General features: G+C 52.0%; 1 protein-coding gene across 3 annotated transcripts; it reads left to right on the top strand.

Moving 5' to 3' along the window:
- The first annotated feature begins 298 nt into the window (after nucleotides 1–298).
- Nucleotides 299–12,635, top strand: INSIG1 (insulin induced gene 1). 3 transcript variants are annotated; one of them, XM_027101395.1, is made up of 6 exons: nucleotides 299–428; nucleotides 1,101–1,533; nucleotides 3,207–3,331; nucleotides 4,547–4,713; nucleotides 5,027–5,126; nucleotides 10,867–12,635. In XM_027101395.1, exons 2-6 carry the CDS (start codon nucleotides 1,125–1,127, stop codon nucleotides 10,948–10,950), a joined length of 885 nt encoding a protein of 294 aa, XP_026957196.1. In that variant the 5' UTR covers nucleotides 299–428; nucleotides 1,101–1,124; the 3' UTR covers nucleotides 10,951–12,635. The 3 variants fall into 3 exon arrangements, with proteins under 3 accessions (XP_026957196.1, XP_026957197.1, XP_026957198.1); XM_027101396.1 differs by having other exon boundaries at nucleotides 10,735–10,934; XM_027101397.1 differs by lacking the exons at nucleotides 299–428; nucleotides 1,101–1,533 and adding an exon at nucleotides 1,766–1,872.
- Nucleotides 12,636–16,395: the final 3,760 nt, after the last annotated feature.

Below are 16,395 nucleotides of genomic sequence, written 5' to 3'. Positions count from 1 at the left end.
CCCACAGCCCCGTCCGTCAGTCCGTCCCCGTCCGGCCCCCCCGCCCCCGTCCGGCTCCCCTCGTCTGGCCCCCGGCGCCGTCAGTCCGCCGTCCGTCCGCGCTCCCAAGTCAGTGCGCCGGACGCAGGGCTGCGGTGGCGTGTGATGACGTCATATGGGTCGCCCGCCCCCGATTGGTCGCGGCCGCCTCACCAGACCGCGAGCGGACGGGCGCGCGGGAGGGGCGGGGCGCGCGGTGGCCACGCCCCCTGGCGCTTGTGGCGGGCGGCGGGCTGCGGAGGGGTCACGTGACCCGGGGCCCCGCCGCCCGCCTTATAAGCTGCGCGGCGAGCTGAACGCCGCGGGCTCAACTCCAGGCGGTTTGGGCCGTGACGCTCCTCGGCGATCTCCTCCCTCGGCGAGCCCGCGGGCGGGCGCCCCTCAGCCAGGTACGCGAGGCGCAGCGAGGGGACCCAGGCCGGTGGCGGCAGGGGTGGGGTCCCGGTGTCGGGCCGGGCGGGGATGTCGGGGTGCCGGCGCCTCCACTCCCGGCAGCCGCCCCTCGAGACGGCCTTCCACTGCGATCCTCGGCACCGACCCTCGGGGCTGGGCGCACGCTCTGACCCCAGCCCGAGTCCCGGCGCGGGGGGCTGCACCCCCGACCCCAGGTGGGCTCTGCCAGTGATCCTGTCAGTTCGGAGGACCCCAGCACCTTGTCCTGGGCGGCCTGCCTCCAGGCTAGCCTGGCTGGGTCTGCCTCCTGCAGACGGACGGGGTCTGAAAAACTTCTGGACTGGACGGGCCAGAACTTCGGGGCTTATGCAGAGGGGCACTGCGGCGGGCGCTCAACGCTCAGGTGTACCTAATCCGGCTGCCGCTGAAAACAGCCTGTGCAGCTCCCAGGCGGGGTGTGTGGGCAGGGTCCTTGCAGCCCTCCCCCGCGGTACCTGCCCGTGGGCTCCCCTGAGCGGCTGACTCCGAGGGCCTTGGGGGTTTCCCTGGACGTACCGGCGATGAAGGCGAGCAGAGCCCTCCCTCTGACCGGGCCTCCCTGGACCTGCCATGTCCTTTGGAAGTGAACTTGATCGGGGTTCCACCTCCACACCCCCTTTTCCTTCTAGGAAAGCCTGTCACACTGGTGGCTGATGCCCAGACTGGACGACCACCCCTGGAGCGGTCCCTGCGCTAAGGGCGCGAAGCACAGAAGCCACCTGAGGGCCAGTGCCAGAGGGCTGGAGGCCAAAGTGGGAGAAATGATCACCTCCTCAGTGTCAGGCCCCTCTCCCCTGGTGGCCCACAGTGCCCGGGGCGCTGACCCGGCTCACGGGCCCGGGAGCGCTGCTGTGGGAGGCCATGGCAGCAGCGGCCACATCACCAGCTGGCATCACCACCTGGTGCAAAGGAGCCTGGTGCTGTTCTCAGTGGGCGTGGTCCTGGCCCTGGTGCTGAACCTGCTGCAGGTCCAAAGGAACGTCACCCTGTTCCCTGAGGAGGTCATCGCCACCATCTTCTCCTCCGCCTGGTGGGTTCCCCCGTGCTGTGGGACAGCAGCTGGTGAGTAGAAACTGAAGATGTTTGGTTAAGAACGATTTTCAGCCTCTGAGAACCGTTCGTTTGAAAATCGAACCATCCGCAGAGAGGAAGTGTGCATCTCCAGTGATTGTATTTAGAGAAGGAGGCTGGGGGAGAGGATGGTGATCCGCAATGCCAGTCTCTGGAGGCTGGAAGAAGCCCAGCGATTGGGGACCAGGTGGGGAGATGATTGGCTGTTTCACGCTTGTGCCAGGCTGACCGAGGTCCTTCCCTCTTACTGATCCGGCCCTGAGGACAGTGTTGGGGGAGCCCGCAGCTGTCATCCCGAGCGAGCTGTGCGATTGGCCGCTGGCAGAACTGGTGAGCGAGGGAACTGCAGTGCGATTGGCTGCCCCAGCGAACATGCTACAGCGCTGGGTAACTGAAAACAAACCGTCACGTGGGCCGAGTGGGCAGAACTGCTGCCCGAGCGGCCTCCCACACTTCCTTTTTCGGGATGCCCGTGAACGTGCCAAAGCCAGGCCTTCCCCCTAAAACGTTGGGCTCCATAGATGAAGGAAAACAAATCCCCTGTTCAGAGTTCATATTGCAGTACACCTGGCCAGCCACAAAACATGACCCAGGGTTAGCAGTCTAAATTGTGGACGGGCGGACTGTCTTTTTTGCGTAGAATTTCTTGGTCATTTGACTGGTTTTATAAACTTGCTGAACTGGTCTCAGCTCAGGTCACAGTACTTCTCTGGTCACACAGCATCCACTGATTAGCAAACATTTGTCAGATGCTTTCTGTAGCATCAGCTCTCCCAGCTGTTGGCAGTACAGAGTGAGCGGACTGCCCCTGTCAAGCATCCTGGTCTGGCGGGCAGAACAAGCGTGTACCTAAGTGACCACGGTGCTACAGGAGGGATGCCCTCCTGTCTGCTTCGTAGCTCATGTTTATGGACTGCTTACCTTGCATTTTTGTATGTTTTGCTTCCTTTCGTCCTTACAAAAGGACTCTGCTGTAACTCCATTTTACAGACGTGGAAGCTGAATTACAGAAGGTTAAGCAACCGTGTCCAAGGGGACACAACTGAGTGACAGGCCCACTGTTCTCAACTCTGCCTACTCCCCCCCTGGAGTCTGGGTGTATCCCCTGCGCTGTGGAAACACGTTGCCTTCTCAGCACGAGGCTGGAGTGGAGAGCTGTGTTCCGGCCGGGACGTGTCATGGGAGGGATGCTGTGGTTACCAAGCGGTGGGGAGAGTGTTCTCATTTTTGTTCTTGGAAAGATAGGCTCCTGCTTTGTTTTTCTGAACCCTTTCAGTGTATGGCTATACACACTGGTGCTGAGGCCTCAAGGCCCTCGTGGCAGCTCCCCTCCCCACTGTACGAAGGAACACTGATGCAAGCTGGAGGCCCCTGTGTAGGCGCAGAAGTAGTTTGCTTATGGATAATTAACCCCTGGCTCCATTCCTTCTGTGCTTCAAACCAAAGAACTGCGATTTTATTTTAAATTTTTCGAAACAATGATTTTTGTTTGTTTGTACTCGAGGAGAAAAAAAATGTAAAATTAGTTTTAATTCAAATATTACATTGTAGCTGATAAATCTTCTAGGAAAAGGAATGGTTTGAAAAATGTTAACAATTGCCACGCAGAGATCACATCATTTTCAGCCGGTTCTCTAACGCTGCTGCTTGTCTTTCTTCAACAGCTGTCGTCGGCTTGCTTTACCCCTGCATTGACAGTCGCCTTGGAGAGCCACACAAGTTTAAGAGGGAGTGGGCCAGTGTGATGCGCTGTGTCGCAGTTTTTGTTGGTATCAATCACGCCAGTGCTGTATCCTTCAGTGGGTGTGCTGTCCAGAGCAGCTCTTACGTTACACGTTGAAAGTTTCGTTACTTTTAATGAGTATATATCACATCATGAGTCACTTGAACCATCTTCTTCCGAGTATGTTATTTCAAAGCACGTTGCTCAGTTTACTCTCAGCAATTTTCATAATGGTTCTTGGAGTCCTTTCAGTTCATTTCAGGAAACAGTTAACACCAGGAACACAGTGGACGTCTTCATTCAGTCCTTTCTCAGGCAGCATCTGTTGGATCCTCAGAGTTCACCTTGTGATGCCCTTTACATTTCTACCTTACATCCTTCCACCGTGAAGACCTGGTTCCTGTGTCCCAGTGAGAAGTGGCGAGAGCATCACTCTTCTTGGATCCTTCCAGAAGGTGGAGGAGAAGCCTGTCTGCTTCTCTGTCCCTCCCTGGCATGACCATGCAAAGCCCAGGGCCAGTCAGAAGTGTGGCCTCTGGAATAGGGTTCTTAGCGGAGGCTAACTTCAGGATCAGGTGCTGGCGTCCACGGGTGGGCGCACAAGACACGCTGCGTGTCTGTACACGGTGCATTCCTCGGGAAGACGGGCCGTGGTTTCCCAGGTCTCAAAAGATTTATGGTTTCTTTAGCACAACTAGATTATATTTTTGGAGAAAGTTAATTTTAGAGTTACTGCTTCGTAAATCTGCTCTAGCCTGATTTTAATGATAAGAATGTCAGAAAAGGGTATTATAAGGTCTGGGCTCTGACAAACTTGTTTCGTCCGCAGTTGGTAAGCAGTGTTGTGACGGAAGCCAGTCGTGTCTCCACCAGCTGCGACCGTGTCGTGTTGGATGCCATCCTGGTGAGGTGTCTTCTTGCAGACGTGGAGCGAAGACTGGGCTTGCTCAGTTCAACCTACTAATAAAAACGAGAAGTAAAAGGGGAACTAGAGATGACTTACTAGCAAAGTATGCTGTTGGTTGAAATACCAGCAGAATTTTCTATGTAGCTTTCAGGAAGTTTACTTGTAAAGTCAAGTTTTCAACCCAGGGATCCCAGAGAAGTTCCAGGTCATCTCGGTCACGGTAACCTTGTATCCAACAGATGCTCTCTGCAGCTCGCCTGGCAGCTCCATGGATGGAGAATTATGTGGTGCACACGTAATTGCAGGCCCTGGGGCTTCTCTGGGTTTGACCATATTAAAAATCGTTACGCTTTTCCTTAACTCTGCATCGCCAGAAATTGGATTTTGCCAATAACGTTCAGCTCTCCTTGACGTTAGCAGCCCTGTCTTTGGGCCTTTGGTGGACATTTGACCGTTCAAGAAGCGGCCTTGGGCTTGGGATCACCATCGCCTTCCTCGCCACTGTGATCACTCAGCTGCTGGTGTACAATGGTGTCTATCAGTAAGCATGTGCTCTCAAATATCACCTCCGTCCGGAAGCTGTTACTTAACTTTTTAAAAAAATACCTTCTAAGCTAAGATGTCATGTTTTTTCTGTAATTACATAGCATAAACTTAGACATGAAATTCTCAGAAACGCTGCTTATTGTTGATTGACGTGTTAAAAATGCACCATGCGTAATTTAATGTAAAGGAAAACCCAGCAGTGGCGGTGAGCGTGGATGTCACATGCTGACGCTGCTGGTGCGCCGTGTGCCTGCCCCGCCTGCACCGGGGAGCCGGCTGCCCAGGGGCTCACGTCTCCTTCTCTCCAGGTACACGTCCCCGGACTTTCTGTACATCCGCTCCTGGCTCCCGTGCATCTTCTTCTCGGGAGGTGTGACCGTGGGAAACATAGGACGACAGCTAGCCATGGTACGTACAGGTGTCACCTGGGTGCCCAACCGTGGTTTCCAGCTTCATAGGCTGAGTGTACGTGATACGTTATGGTTGCTGTTGATAAATATCTAGTTGAGACTCGCAACAATTATTCAGAAAAGCGTATTAAAGAAAACTAGGTACAATACCCAGGTTACTCTTTGCTAGATGATAAAGATTCAGGGAATCGTAAGCTCACAACGCGCACTAAAAGGAACTAGAGTTCCACTCACGTTACAGATGAACTGCAGCTCCTGTGATAACTGGCAGAGAAAAGTTACTGAATGGCTAAATGAATGATTTATAAACAGTTTCCTCCCCGCCTTCACGCAGGTACAGATGATGCTATGCTAGGGAAAGGACCCCAGGCCAGGCCCATGAGAGTGTGGACCAGGCTGGGAGGGGGCTCAGCCTCCCTGGGTAGGCGGACTCCAGCCTGGACCCTGTCTAATAACTAAAGAGAGAGAAACGGGACCCCCGCACAGAGCCACTTCCCGAGAGCCAGAAAGACAAACGAAGCCAGGATGACTTGGCAGCTATTTCCGGGCGTTAATGGTCGACACTTGAGCGCTTTGATGAAATGTGGACATTTAACTGTCATTTTGAATAGACTTTGACTCGAGGCTTAAATGAGATGAACTAAAAAAAAAGAAACTAGAATCTTATAAGGACCATTTCTCTCAGAGACACTCTGGGGCTTTCTCAGAAACTTGACTTGGTTCCTCAGATGGTGTTTTTAGAAACAAGCCGTTATTCGTGCCAGCTGACGGTGGCCTGGGAGGGCCAGACTGAAGGCTGCTTGGCTGTTTCATAAAAATGGAAGTAATTTCAGAAAGGTAGAATTTGTAATGTGTTCCACCGGCTCCTGAGCCCAAATCCTTGCCTTCCGCCCTTCTGTGACTCTGTGTGGATCTGCTTTTGCCAAAACGAAAAGACTCAATTGAAAAGCCTTTCTTTCTTGACCCCTCATGAGCATCAGAGGACCTGGCTCTTCTCACACTCACGGTGGCCACAGTCTCGTGGTGCCCCTGTGCTGCTCCCTGGAGCCCCTTCCGGTTCAGAGTAGAACGAGGCCGCTTTACGATCCCTTACTGCTTTGGGATTTTTATTTTCAGTGCCATTTAGCTGAGGAGTCCAATAGGGCTTTTGAGGTAAGTTGTCTTCAACCCCCGTGACTCTTCGTGGAGTTAAAACTGACAGCATTCAGCCAGTTGGTTATAACTTCGGGAGGCCGGGCTGATGCTGCCATGCATATATGATGAAGGTTTTTAATCAGCTTTAGTCTTTTTTTTCTTTTTTTCTTTTTTGCGGTACGCGGGCCCTCTCACCGCTGTGGCCTCTCCCGTTGCGGAGCACAGGCTCCGGACGCGCAGGCTCAGCGGCCATGGCTCACGGGTCCAGCCGCTCCGCGGCATGTGGGATCTTCCCAGACCGGGGCACTAACCCGTGTCCCCTGCATCGGCAGGCAGACTCTCAACCACTGCGCCACCAGGGAAGCCCAAGGGTCTTTTTTGATAGAGGTAGACACCACACATCATGCACAAGTTCCTAACACCTAGAAATGGTTGAAGGTAACTTATTTTACAAGAGTGGCACAATCACACCTTTGGTCACGACGCTGAATGACGGTGGGTTTATCAGCGATCGTTCCATCCTTGTCGTAGGCATTTTCGTTTTTGAAAAGATGAAAGTTTTAAACCTAACTTAAGATAGCTGGCATAATTGTAATTCTCCCCGCTTAAGCTTTTTCTTCTTTTTCACTCTTTAAAGTTGGGGAAAAACTTGTATTTGTATGTTACTGTTGTGTCTTGATACTGGAGGAGGGTGATGAACATCCCAGGTCATCAAAGGGAAACGACCCTCCCGGGTCTCTGAGCCCAGCGCTCCTGCCATATTTACATCCATGAAAATGTAAACCCTTACGCCTGGATCCCAGCTGAAGGGGAAACGGCAGGCCCTTTCCAGCCGGAGGAGCAGTCACAGCTGGTTTTCCCGACTCCCCCTCTGGCTGCTGCATCCAGCGTGGGTCCTCGGAACAGATGTGGTAGCGGGCGCCCGCTGCCGGCTGCTCCGAGGGAGAAAAGAGCTAAGTCCCTTTTCTCCAGGTTTCCAAACCCAGCGGAGGGCACAGTCAGTGTGAATGAAGGCCAAACGATCGCACATCACGTCACAGCTGTGTTTCTGCCAGAAGTCAGGCGAGCGAATGAGGGAGACTTACTCCTATGAGTTGCTTGAGGCCTGAGATTGAGGAACCAGGTTTAAGTAGTTTTAAAGGATCGGTCAGTCGGATTGGCAAAGGCGTGCAGCACTTGCTCCCAGGGTAGGGAACAGGACAGGGGGTGTGTAAAGGAACGAAAGTGGCGATTTCTGAGAAGGAGAACTGCAGGTAGTTTGGGGTTTTTTCTCTTTTGCATTTTTAAAATTTACGATGAAAACATTACAGTTGACCTTTGAAGAGCACGTGGGTTGGGGCACCAGCCCTCGAAGAAGTTGAAAATCTGAGTGTAACGTAGAGTCAGCCCTCTGCTTCCGTGGATTTAACCAACCGCAGCCCACGCAGCGCTGTAGCATTTACTACTGAAAAAATCCGCATGTAAGTGGAACCGTGCTATTCAAACCCGTGTTGTTCAAGGGCCAGCTGCACTTGTAGAAGCAGAAGCACTAAGGTGCGTACAGGAGCTTGTGACAGGTCTCTCAGCGGACGGATGTGTGTCAGGAGGTGGGCAGACCTGTTGCTGTGCCCTGTTGAGATCGTTTACGTGGAGGTCATGCAGGACTCTGGTCCCTCTGCCTCTGTGTTGTCTGTTCACTGGGAGCAAAGCCTTGGCCTTGGGTTGCGGATGACAAGGCAGCGAATCAGTCCCCCCGCAGCTCCCAGACTCTCATCCCTACCCCAGCAGCCCCTCCCTGAGTCTGTCCAGACTGGTCTCTGCCTTTCTGTTTCTCTCTTCTTCCATCCTTCAAAGTATCTGTAAACGAATCTACCCCGAAAGCAGTAGAGAATCTTAATAAAAAGTCCGCCTTTGTCCAGCAGGAAGTGCGTAGCCTTCACATCCAGTTCTGCTGACTCTTGAACCTCTCAGCCTCCTCTTAGCAAATCCTCGGTCCACTTCGGCTTGAACGGAGGATGCTGCCTCTCTTGCCACCCCCGCGGGCTGGCAGGCAGCCCTTCTAAAGCATGCTGTCGCAGCAGTAAAAGATAAGTGCGTGAAGCCAAAACTGTATTTTTCATGAGAAGAGAATTGGAAGTGTAGGAAATTAAATGTGCTTCAGATTATATCAGAGCTGAAGAATGAAAACTCCATTTATACTAAGCTTTGTTTTAGAAAACTGTGGCTCCCCACGACATTGAGTGTCCCTGCCCAACTGTAGTTCTTCCCAGGACCTTTTGTTGCGTGGGCTTTCCCCACCAAGCAGCAACAGGTGGACGTGGCGGGCTGGAGCGAGGACACTGCAGTAAAAGCGTCTGCAGGTGTGGCTGCTACCCTCCTCCACCTGCCTGGCCACTGCAGTTGCAGATCCCAGTCACCTGGAGAAGGTCCCGGGGGCCTGGGCTGCGGGGACCCTAGCACGTAAGCCAGGGCCCCTGAGGCTCGTGCATCCTAACACACTGGGATGTGTGCCCTGCTGTTGTGTATTTGTGTCCAAGAATCGTTAACCTCACGTTTACTCTCTTTGGGGAGTCTTGAAAGTTTAGGCTGGGACAGACTGGCACCTTGCTAGAATCTTTCTCACCCAAAAAAGTCTTTAAAAAGAGCAAGTTAAACATTTTCTTTTTAAAGAAGGAGTTAAAATACTTAAGCCAAGTCTTTATTTTCTTTCTTCAAAGAAAGGGAAAAAATTAACATCTTATTTGTGAAAGTGAGCTTATTCTTTGTTAAGAATTTGAAAGCTCATTTCCATCCTTAAAACCCAGGAAATGGCTCAGTGCCTTAGAAATGGGATTGGTCAGCACCGCCCATTTCTTTTCCTCTGGCTGTGCCGCTGGGCCCTTAGACAGAAGATGGATCTGAGGTGGTATTTTAGGGGCGGCGTTTAAGAGTGAATTCTTGGTTTAAAACTTCACCAAGTAAGGCTTTTGTGGTGGGACGTGATTCGAGTGAAGAAGATGAAGGTCTGAAGGTGGAGACCTTAGGTGGGCGCTGGTCAACACAGCGACCAGAGCTGCCCGAGTCCAGTGCGACATGGCTGTGTTCCCTCTGAGGGTGACCGTCCCAGCGCCTCTGCAGCCCTCCCCCTCGCGCCTTCTCAGTTCCCACTGCCCTTAAAAGAAATATGGTTACCATCAAGGGCAGCCATGCCCCAAACCTGCAGGTTGGCTTCGCTTGAGTGTCAAACGGTCCGAGGGGCTTTTTCTTTGTGGTTTTCGTTGTCAGCCTGCATGTTTAAAAGTGAGTCCGTAGCATCATCTTATAGAATCTGTATCTGTTGCTGTTTGTAGCTGTTTGTCTTTTCTCAAAAAAAGTAAGGCTTCCAGCTGCCACGGCGAAGAGCGTGGCCCTGCTTCCTGGGGCCCAGGCCCCGGACACCTGGTTACAGGTGCGCTTCCCTGGCCCGTGGAATTCAGTTTGCCTTTCCTGTTTGCCATCCAGCGGCTGCTGGTAGTAATAACAACATTAATTAGCACTTCTGTTGCACTCAAGGTGTTGTGATAAATAGTTTCACTGTCAGCTGAGTCCTGTAACAGCAGTCTGGAGGTAGGGACTCTTGTCAGCCCGCTTTAGAGATAGGGAAATACAAACTCAGGAGGCTGACCACCTGCCTGAGTGGGTGCAGCACGGGGCTGGAGCTGGGCGCCTCGGGAGCGCGCAGAGCTGCCCTTGCACACCGCTCCCCACTCCACTTGGCTGGCCGGCTGCTAAGCCAGAGGTTAGAACGTGTGCTGGGGCTCTGGCTCCGTGGCAGGAGGCGTGGCGGTCTCTCCTCATGCAGCCCCGTGACCTCAGGAAGGTCATCTGGTCTTGGATCTGCTCCTCCAGTGGAACATCTGTCCTCTGCTGAGGACTGACCAGGCCGGGCCTGGACAGCGGTGACAAGTGCAGGGTTCACCTCCCTGAATTTCTGTACAGGTCAGTGAGGAAGCATGTGTAGAAACGGCTCCTGAGCTGTTACACCCTCCACCTCGCCTGAGAGGGACGGGCCCTGTTTTCTGGGTGAAACAGTGGCTCCTAGCTCTCCTAGCCCCGGACAGGGAGAGGACCGCAGTGGGGTTGTTGGAGCTTGTCTGCTGCTCCGCATTTCTCGTCTCCATTATCTTATCCGACTCAAAGGAATTTTTTATCTTTCACTTTTTAGGATCGGCTTAATTGCTAATTAAAATATGTATACATTGGGCTTCCCTGGTGGCGCAGTGGTTGAGAGTCCGCCTGCCGATGCAGGGGATGCGGGTTCGTGCCCCGGTCTGGGAAGATCCCACATGCCGCGGAGCGGATGGGCCCGTGGGCCATGGCCGCTGAGCCTGTGCGTCCGGAGCCTGTGCTCCGCAACGGGAGAGGCCACAGCAGTGAGACACCCGCGTACTGCAAAAAAATAATAATAATAAAATAAAATATGTATACATTTAGTGCTGATTTTCTCTCGCTCCTTTTTCTCTTTTTGCATGTAGGGTGTTCCTGAAAAGCCGCATAGCGATTGACTCTTCAAACCCACTGACCCTGAAGAATGGCAAGATTTGGGAGGAAATCTGGGATACTGGATTGTGACAAAGATTATCTTTTTTCCTCAATAATCTTTTTAGATTGGGCTGACTGTACAAGTGACTCCTGGAAAACAGTTCACCTGTTTTAGAGCAGCAGACCGGGAAGATGACCACTTGTGTTGAGATGTCACCTTGCCTGATGGCATTCACGCCTGGGTCTGCTCAGGAGGCCCCAAGTGCAGGCCGGCCGGCTGCAGGGTCCCGAGGATTCGGTTTCATGTGTCATTAAAAGCAAGTTGCCGTATTTCCAAGCCTTGAACTAAAGCCTAACTACCAGCTCTGGTTTTGTATCAGCGCCCAGGGGAGAGCTCGATGGTGCTTACAAAGATGAAGCGTGATAAAATAGGAATATTACTTACCCAAAAGATCTCTAAAACAGGGTTGTGTAGAGAAAGAGAAAGGCAGGGGCGGCGAGCGTAGGGTGGCAGTGCCGGGCGCCCGGTCCCGCAGCTGCGCACGTGTCCCAGCGTACGGCCATGCTTTTCATTCCTCCGTGGAGTCGCATGTAGACAATCTTACCGAGAGCAGAAGGCAATGAGAGGTCATCGTTCTGCACTGTGATGTGCTGGAATGTCCACCTCAGTATTTATGCAGTTTATCCAGAATCCGTAATCGTCTAGGAGGGGCACCTGCCTGCCGTGTGTCTCAGTCTTAGTGAGCCAAAATCGTGTGTTTCTTTGATACTCCAGAACAGAGATGACTGTTTTTTTCCCACAGCCCTATGGGATTTGCAATCTGTGATTGCCTTGTAAAAAGAAGAGTGCGTATGTCACTGTATTAAACATTTGGTGTTTCTAAATACTCAAAGACGTGGTGAGCACAATGTATTCATTTAATGGCATAGACCATGTTTGTTAGACCCAGTTTGCAAGTACTGGGTCTTCAACTTCAAGTGCAATGTATATGAAAACCAACCTGAGCCTTGTATCCTCTTAAATATTTATTTTTTTAACGTATGAGGTGTTACAGAGGGTTCTCCATTTCAGTGCTGCATGGGGGCAAGATTCAGCAACAGCCCCTCTCAGTTGTGCAGTTACTTCGTTGCTGTGCTCTCCACTGAGCCGGTCCTTTGAAATACTCCAGTTTTGTGCGTTTAGTAAACTTGTAATTTTTACTCACAAATTTACCTTTTTGTATTTTGCAATTTAAATGTTTTGGTTGTTTTACACTCTGTGAACATGGCTGGATGAAAAGACTCCTTCCCCCTGAGCAGCTGGCGGTCAGAGCCACTGCCAGCAGCCGTGGGCTGTGCTCTCAGCTCCCCTCACGTGATGGTCCTCGTTGCAGTTGGGTTTTGTTTTGAGGAAAATATCCTGGAGTAAATTTTAGGTTACTGTAGCTAATTTGTTTTAGAGGAATTTTGTTTAAAAGAAAATAGGATCATTCTGAACTTTGCAATGACCCCCTTACACATTTTTCTGAAATCACACAGCTATGTGAAAAGAGTTTTCAATGAGGCTATCAGCATTTTATGAAAAACCAGAAGTTATTAGATGAGAGCAGGCATTGAATCTTTCAAATATACTTGATCATGCACAGTGAGTATTTTTTTCTCTTAAACTGGAAATAAATCTATACCTGTTAGAAACAATGTAGCCAAAAGATGTGAATCTGAAGAATTTTGTTGCCGATACTTTATAGCGAGTGTATGAACCAAAGCCATCTGAGTCTGTAGAATGTCAACTAGTGTGAACACGCTTTGCACTACGCCAGGTTTGAACATTAGCGGGATCCACATTCACACCAAGTTTTCAGCATTGTGTTCTTTTGCATTCATTTTTTACTTTTATTAAAGGTTCAAAACCAGCCATCGTATTTATGGGTTTTTCTTTAAAAAGGCGGCGGATTCTCTCTGTAGGATATTCAGATTTGGAATGGAAGAATATTTTATAGCTTTTCAAAATGTACTAAGTTTCAACACAACCTCTTGGGAAACTTTGTTTTCCTCCTGGTGGAAAGTGACGGGTAGTTCAGCCCAGTTTAACTTCCTCCTGCCCCTCCCACTGACCCTGGGAGGTTGGGCGTCTTCTTGGGCCTTGCTCTGTCCTCTCCCAGGAATGCTATCCTCTCTCTCTGGGAGAGAGGGCCCTTTCTCCCTGTACTAGAAAGGGGGGGGGGGCTGGACACCCAGAAAACAGAGCCCAGGGAAAGGGAAGAGCATCCAGCCCAAGTAACAGCCAGCATGTCCAGGGGCCGCGAGTGGCAGGCCACACGGCAGAGGAGCAGCGCCCTGCCCCAGGTCCACTTCCCTCGGTCCCTGCCGGATGCAGAGCCGCCCCGGGTGACGAAGCTGTCAGGGCCCCGCCACACACGCTGCCCTCCGCACAAGTCCGCTGAATGCCTGCTCTACCAGCGCCGGGTGCTGGGCTGGACGAGAGTCAGAACTGGCCTCAGAGGCTCTCCTCCCAGGGCCCCATTGCCAGGCCGGGGGGGGGGGGGGGGGGGGGGGGGGCCGCCTCCCCCCCCGCGGCCGCCCGGGGGGGGCCCCGGGGGGGGGGGGGGGGGGGGGGGGCAGGTGTGAAGGTACCTGTCTCACCCACTGAGACAGGTAGGTGTCTCACCCACTGAGACAGCGAAGAGTGGGTGCTGTTTGATTCTTTAATTAGAGAAGTAACAACTGTGCGCAGTTTGGCACCCAGAGCAGCCCGAGAAGCCATCCTGCACGACCCACACCGTCCCAAAGGTGAACCAGGGCCCGGCGCTGCGGGAAATGCCCTGGAATTGCCCTCTCCCCCGAGCGATGTTGGCAGGGAAGCTTGAAAAGAGAACAGCCTTCTGGGAAGGGAGGCAGGGCTGGAGCTGAGCTGCGGTCCTTGGTTCCGCTGACTCTTCCCCGAAAGCAGAGGGACAAGAGGACGCCTGTCCCACCCTCCCCTACGAACCCACCCCCGCCCGCCCCGGCAACTATGCGACGCAGCTTTGCAAAAGTTATTTTCAGTCGTGAAATAGCGTTGCAATGGCAGTAGAGAAAGCCCTCCCCTTGTTATACTCAACCCGATATATTTATAATACAGTCCAGACCCGTGAGTTTCTCCTGCATGGAACACAGAGCTGTTCATGTACAGAAAACCGAGAGCTGCTACATTTCCCTCACCACAGAGACTGGAAGACTTTGCCTGAGATTGATCCAGTTCATGAGGCTCTAACAGGGTAATGCCTGCTCTGAGCTGGCCTAAGCCTTGTTTCAGAGTAAGTTTGGGGACTGAAACGTTTCCTGGAATTGCTCTGGTCTGTGAGCAGGTGACTGAATATCCCATTTCACTAAAGGTACACAAAAGACTTCCGCGTCCCGTCTCTTCAGCTGCTGAGCGAGGCTGAGTGAAGAGGAGCTCAGGATGGGGACGAGGGCACTGTGTTTACTTAGCCAGTTTTCAAAGTCTCCTGCGATCTTACCTGAGGAGTGTTTCTGGCAGTTCATCTAAAGCCCTGGATTGGACATCATCAAGTCATCTGGTGCCCGGGAACTTCCCACCCTTGATCTATAGACACTCCCTTTATGTTGGTGGTAAAACGAGAGGAGCGAAGGGGGCCTATTTAAATCTAAACTTGCTTTTTCTACTTCATGTTTTAAATAGACCTTTTGCTATGAATGTTCACTTTCTGAGAATTTCAGATGATCTCTTTGTAATAATGTAACTAGCAGATAAAGCCTTAGAGTTGGGATGTGCTCTGAAAAGTATTAATATGATAAAACGCCAATAAAGACACTTCAGTTCGGCTCCAACACGTTTATCTCACACTAGGAAGCTGGCCAACTACCCGCCCATCTACCACCACACTTGCTCTTGGTAAATTAGCCACAGGGGGATTTCATATTGACCCCTGAATGCCGCCAAAATATGCAAAGAAAGCACCTCCCTGGCGGCCCAGTGGTTAAGACTCTGCGCTTCCACTGCAGGGGGCTTGGCTCCGATCCCTGGTCGGGGAACTAAGATCCCACATGCCGTGTGGTGTGGCCAAAAAAACGCGAAAAAAACAAACAAATAAAAAAAAACACCCAGAACACGAAAATATGCAAAGAAAGATGCAAGAAATCTGCATCCAAGGCCTAGGACCCAAACTTGGTCCTTTGTGGATTTTCCGTGTAGATCTTCAGAGATTCACACCTGAAGACTCTCTTACTGGACAATTATAACACGAGTGCCTGGTACAAGGCCGACTGGTCTGGAAAGAGCGGATGTGCTGAGACAGGGCGGGAGTTCCTGCCTAGGTTTGTGATTTAAGACGAGACGGTAGCGTGTGAAAAGCAGTATCGCATCACTATTTTCATCCATTAGCCACTGTTTTTCTAGTGTGTTGGCTCCTTATAAGTGCTCTACAGTTTTTGTTGTCCTGTGTGATATACATTCCCCAGTTCAGGAACACAAGACAGCCAAGGACAATGAGTTAAAAGTCCCCTAAAGTAATTTTCTCATTAGAACCTATAGCTCTTCGTGTTTGTTCTGTATCTTCTCTCGGGTAGGTTATTTTTCTGGCTGTGTCGGGTCTCAGTTGCAGCATGCAGGATCTTCCATTATGGCGCGTGGGCTCCAGAGCACATGGGCTCTGTAGTTTGCGGCACACAGGCTCTATAACTGAAGCATGCGTGCTCAGTAGTAGTGGCGCGTGGCTCAGCTGGTCCGTGGCATGTGGGATCTTAGTTCCCCAACCGGGGATCGAACCCATGTCCCCTGCATTGGAAGGCGGATTCTTTACCACTGGACCGCCAGGGAAATCTCCTCTCAGGTAGGTTTTCTATTTGAAATTGTAGAGTTTATTCTTATTCATCCATCAGACCTCAGCTAAAGTGTCATTTTCTCACTTTCCTCATCACATCAAGCCTCCCCAAAGTTGCTAAGGCAACAGGGCCCTGTCGCCTGGCCGTGTCTGTGCTCTGGTCCTCCGTCCAGCTGTGTGCCCGTGAGGGGAGAAGTGCCTCTCTGTCAGTCATCCTGTTCTGCCCTGAGCCTCAGGGTCTGGCTCCTCATTATTATTCAGGAAGAATGCTGAATAAATCATCCACTCATCCATCTATCAGTCATTCAACAAACATTTTCCGATAGGAGGGCAGGCACTCTGCCCACTGCCATTTTGCTGCCCAGCCCTCAGGCCCCTCCAACCTGCTGGGAAACTAAAGTTGTTAGGACCACTCACAAAATGAGAGATCGGGGTAGGGATGGGAGGAGGGCTCCTCCGAGCAGAGTTTAGTGCAGGCGTCGTTTCCAACAACAGCGTCGGTTTGCTTTCCTCACCGCCCCCTAACGAGGGTCTTCCTGCCCTGGGTTATTGTGTCACCGGCGCCCCAGCTCGGGGAGGTGACCCGGGCGTAGGGTCAGACTGCGTTGGGTCCTCCTTGCCCTCAGCCTCGCTGCCAACCCTGGGTAGCTCCCACTGCTGCCAACTCAGAGGCTGTCACTAGGGCCTGGGGCCGCCGCCCAGCTGCTTGCTTGTCTTTCTCATGTGCACACTGACGCCCTCAGAATTTGTCTTTTCACTGCAGAACGCTGTGTACTTTGACAGGTGACTGACATCCTGCCGCCCTTCAGATTGTGTCTCATTTGCCACCTGACGGCTCTCAGACCCATCCTA

This window comes from Aethalodelphis obliquidens, unplaced genomic scaffold, assembly GCF_003676395.1.
Source record: "Aethalodelphis obliquidens isolate GAN/ISIS:26980383/991018 unplaced genomic scaffold, ASM367639v1 scaffold5, whole genome shotgun sequence".
Taxonomy (NCBI): domain Eukaryota; kingdom Metazoa; phylum Chordata; class Mammalia; order Artiodactyla; family Delphinidae; genus Aethalodelphis; species Aethalodelphis obliquidens.
Note: the sequence above shows the minus strand (reverse complement) of the source record. Positions and strands in the feature narration are given on the sequence as shown.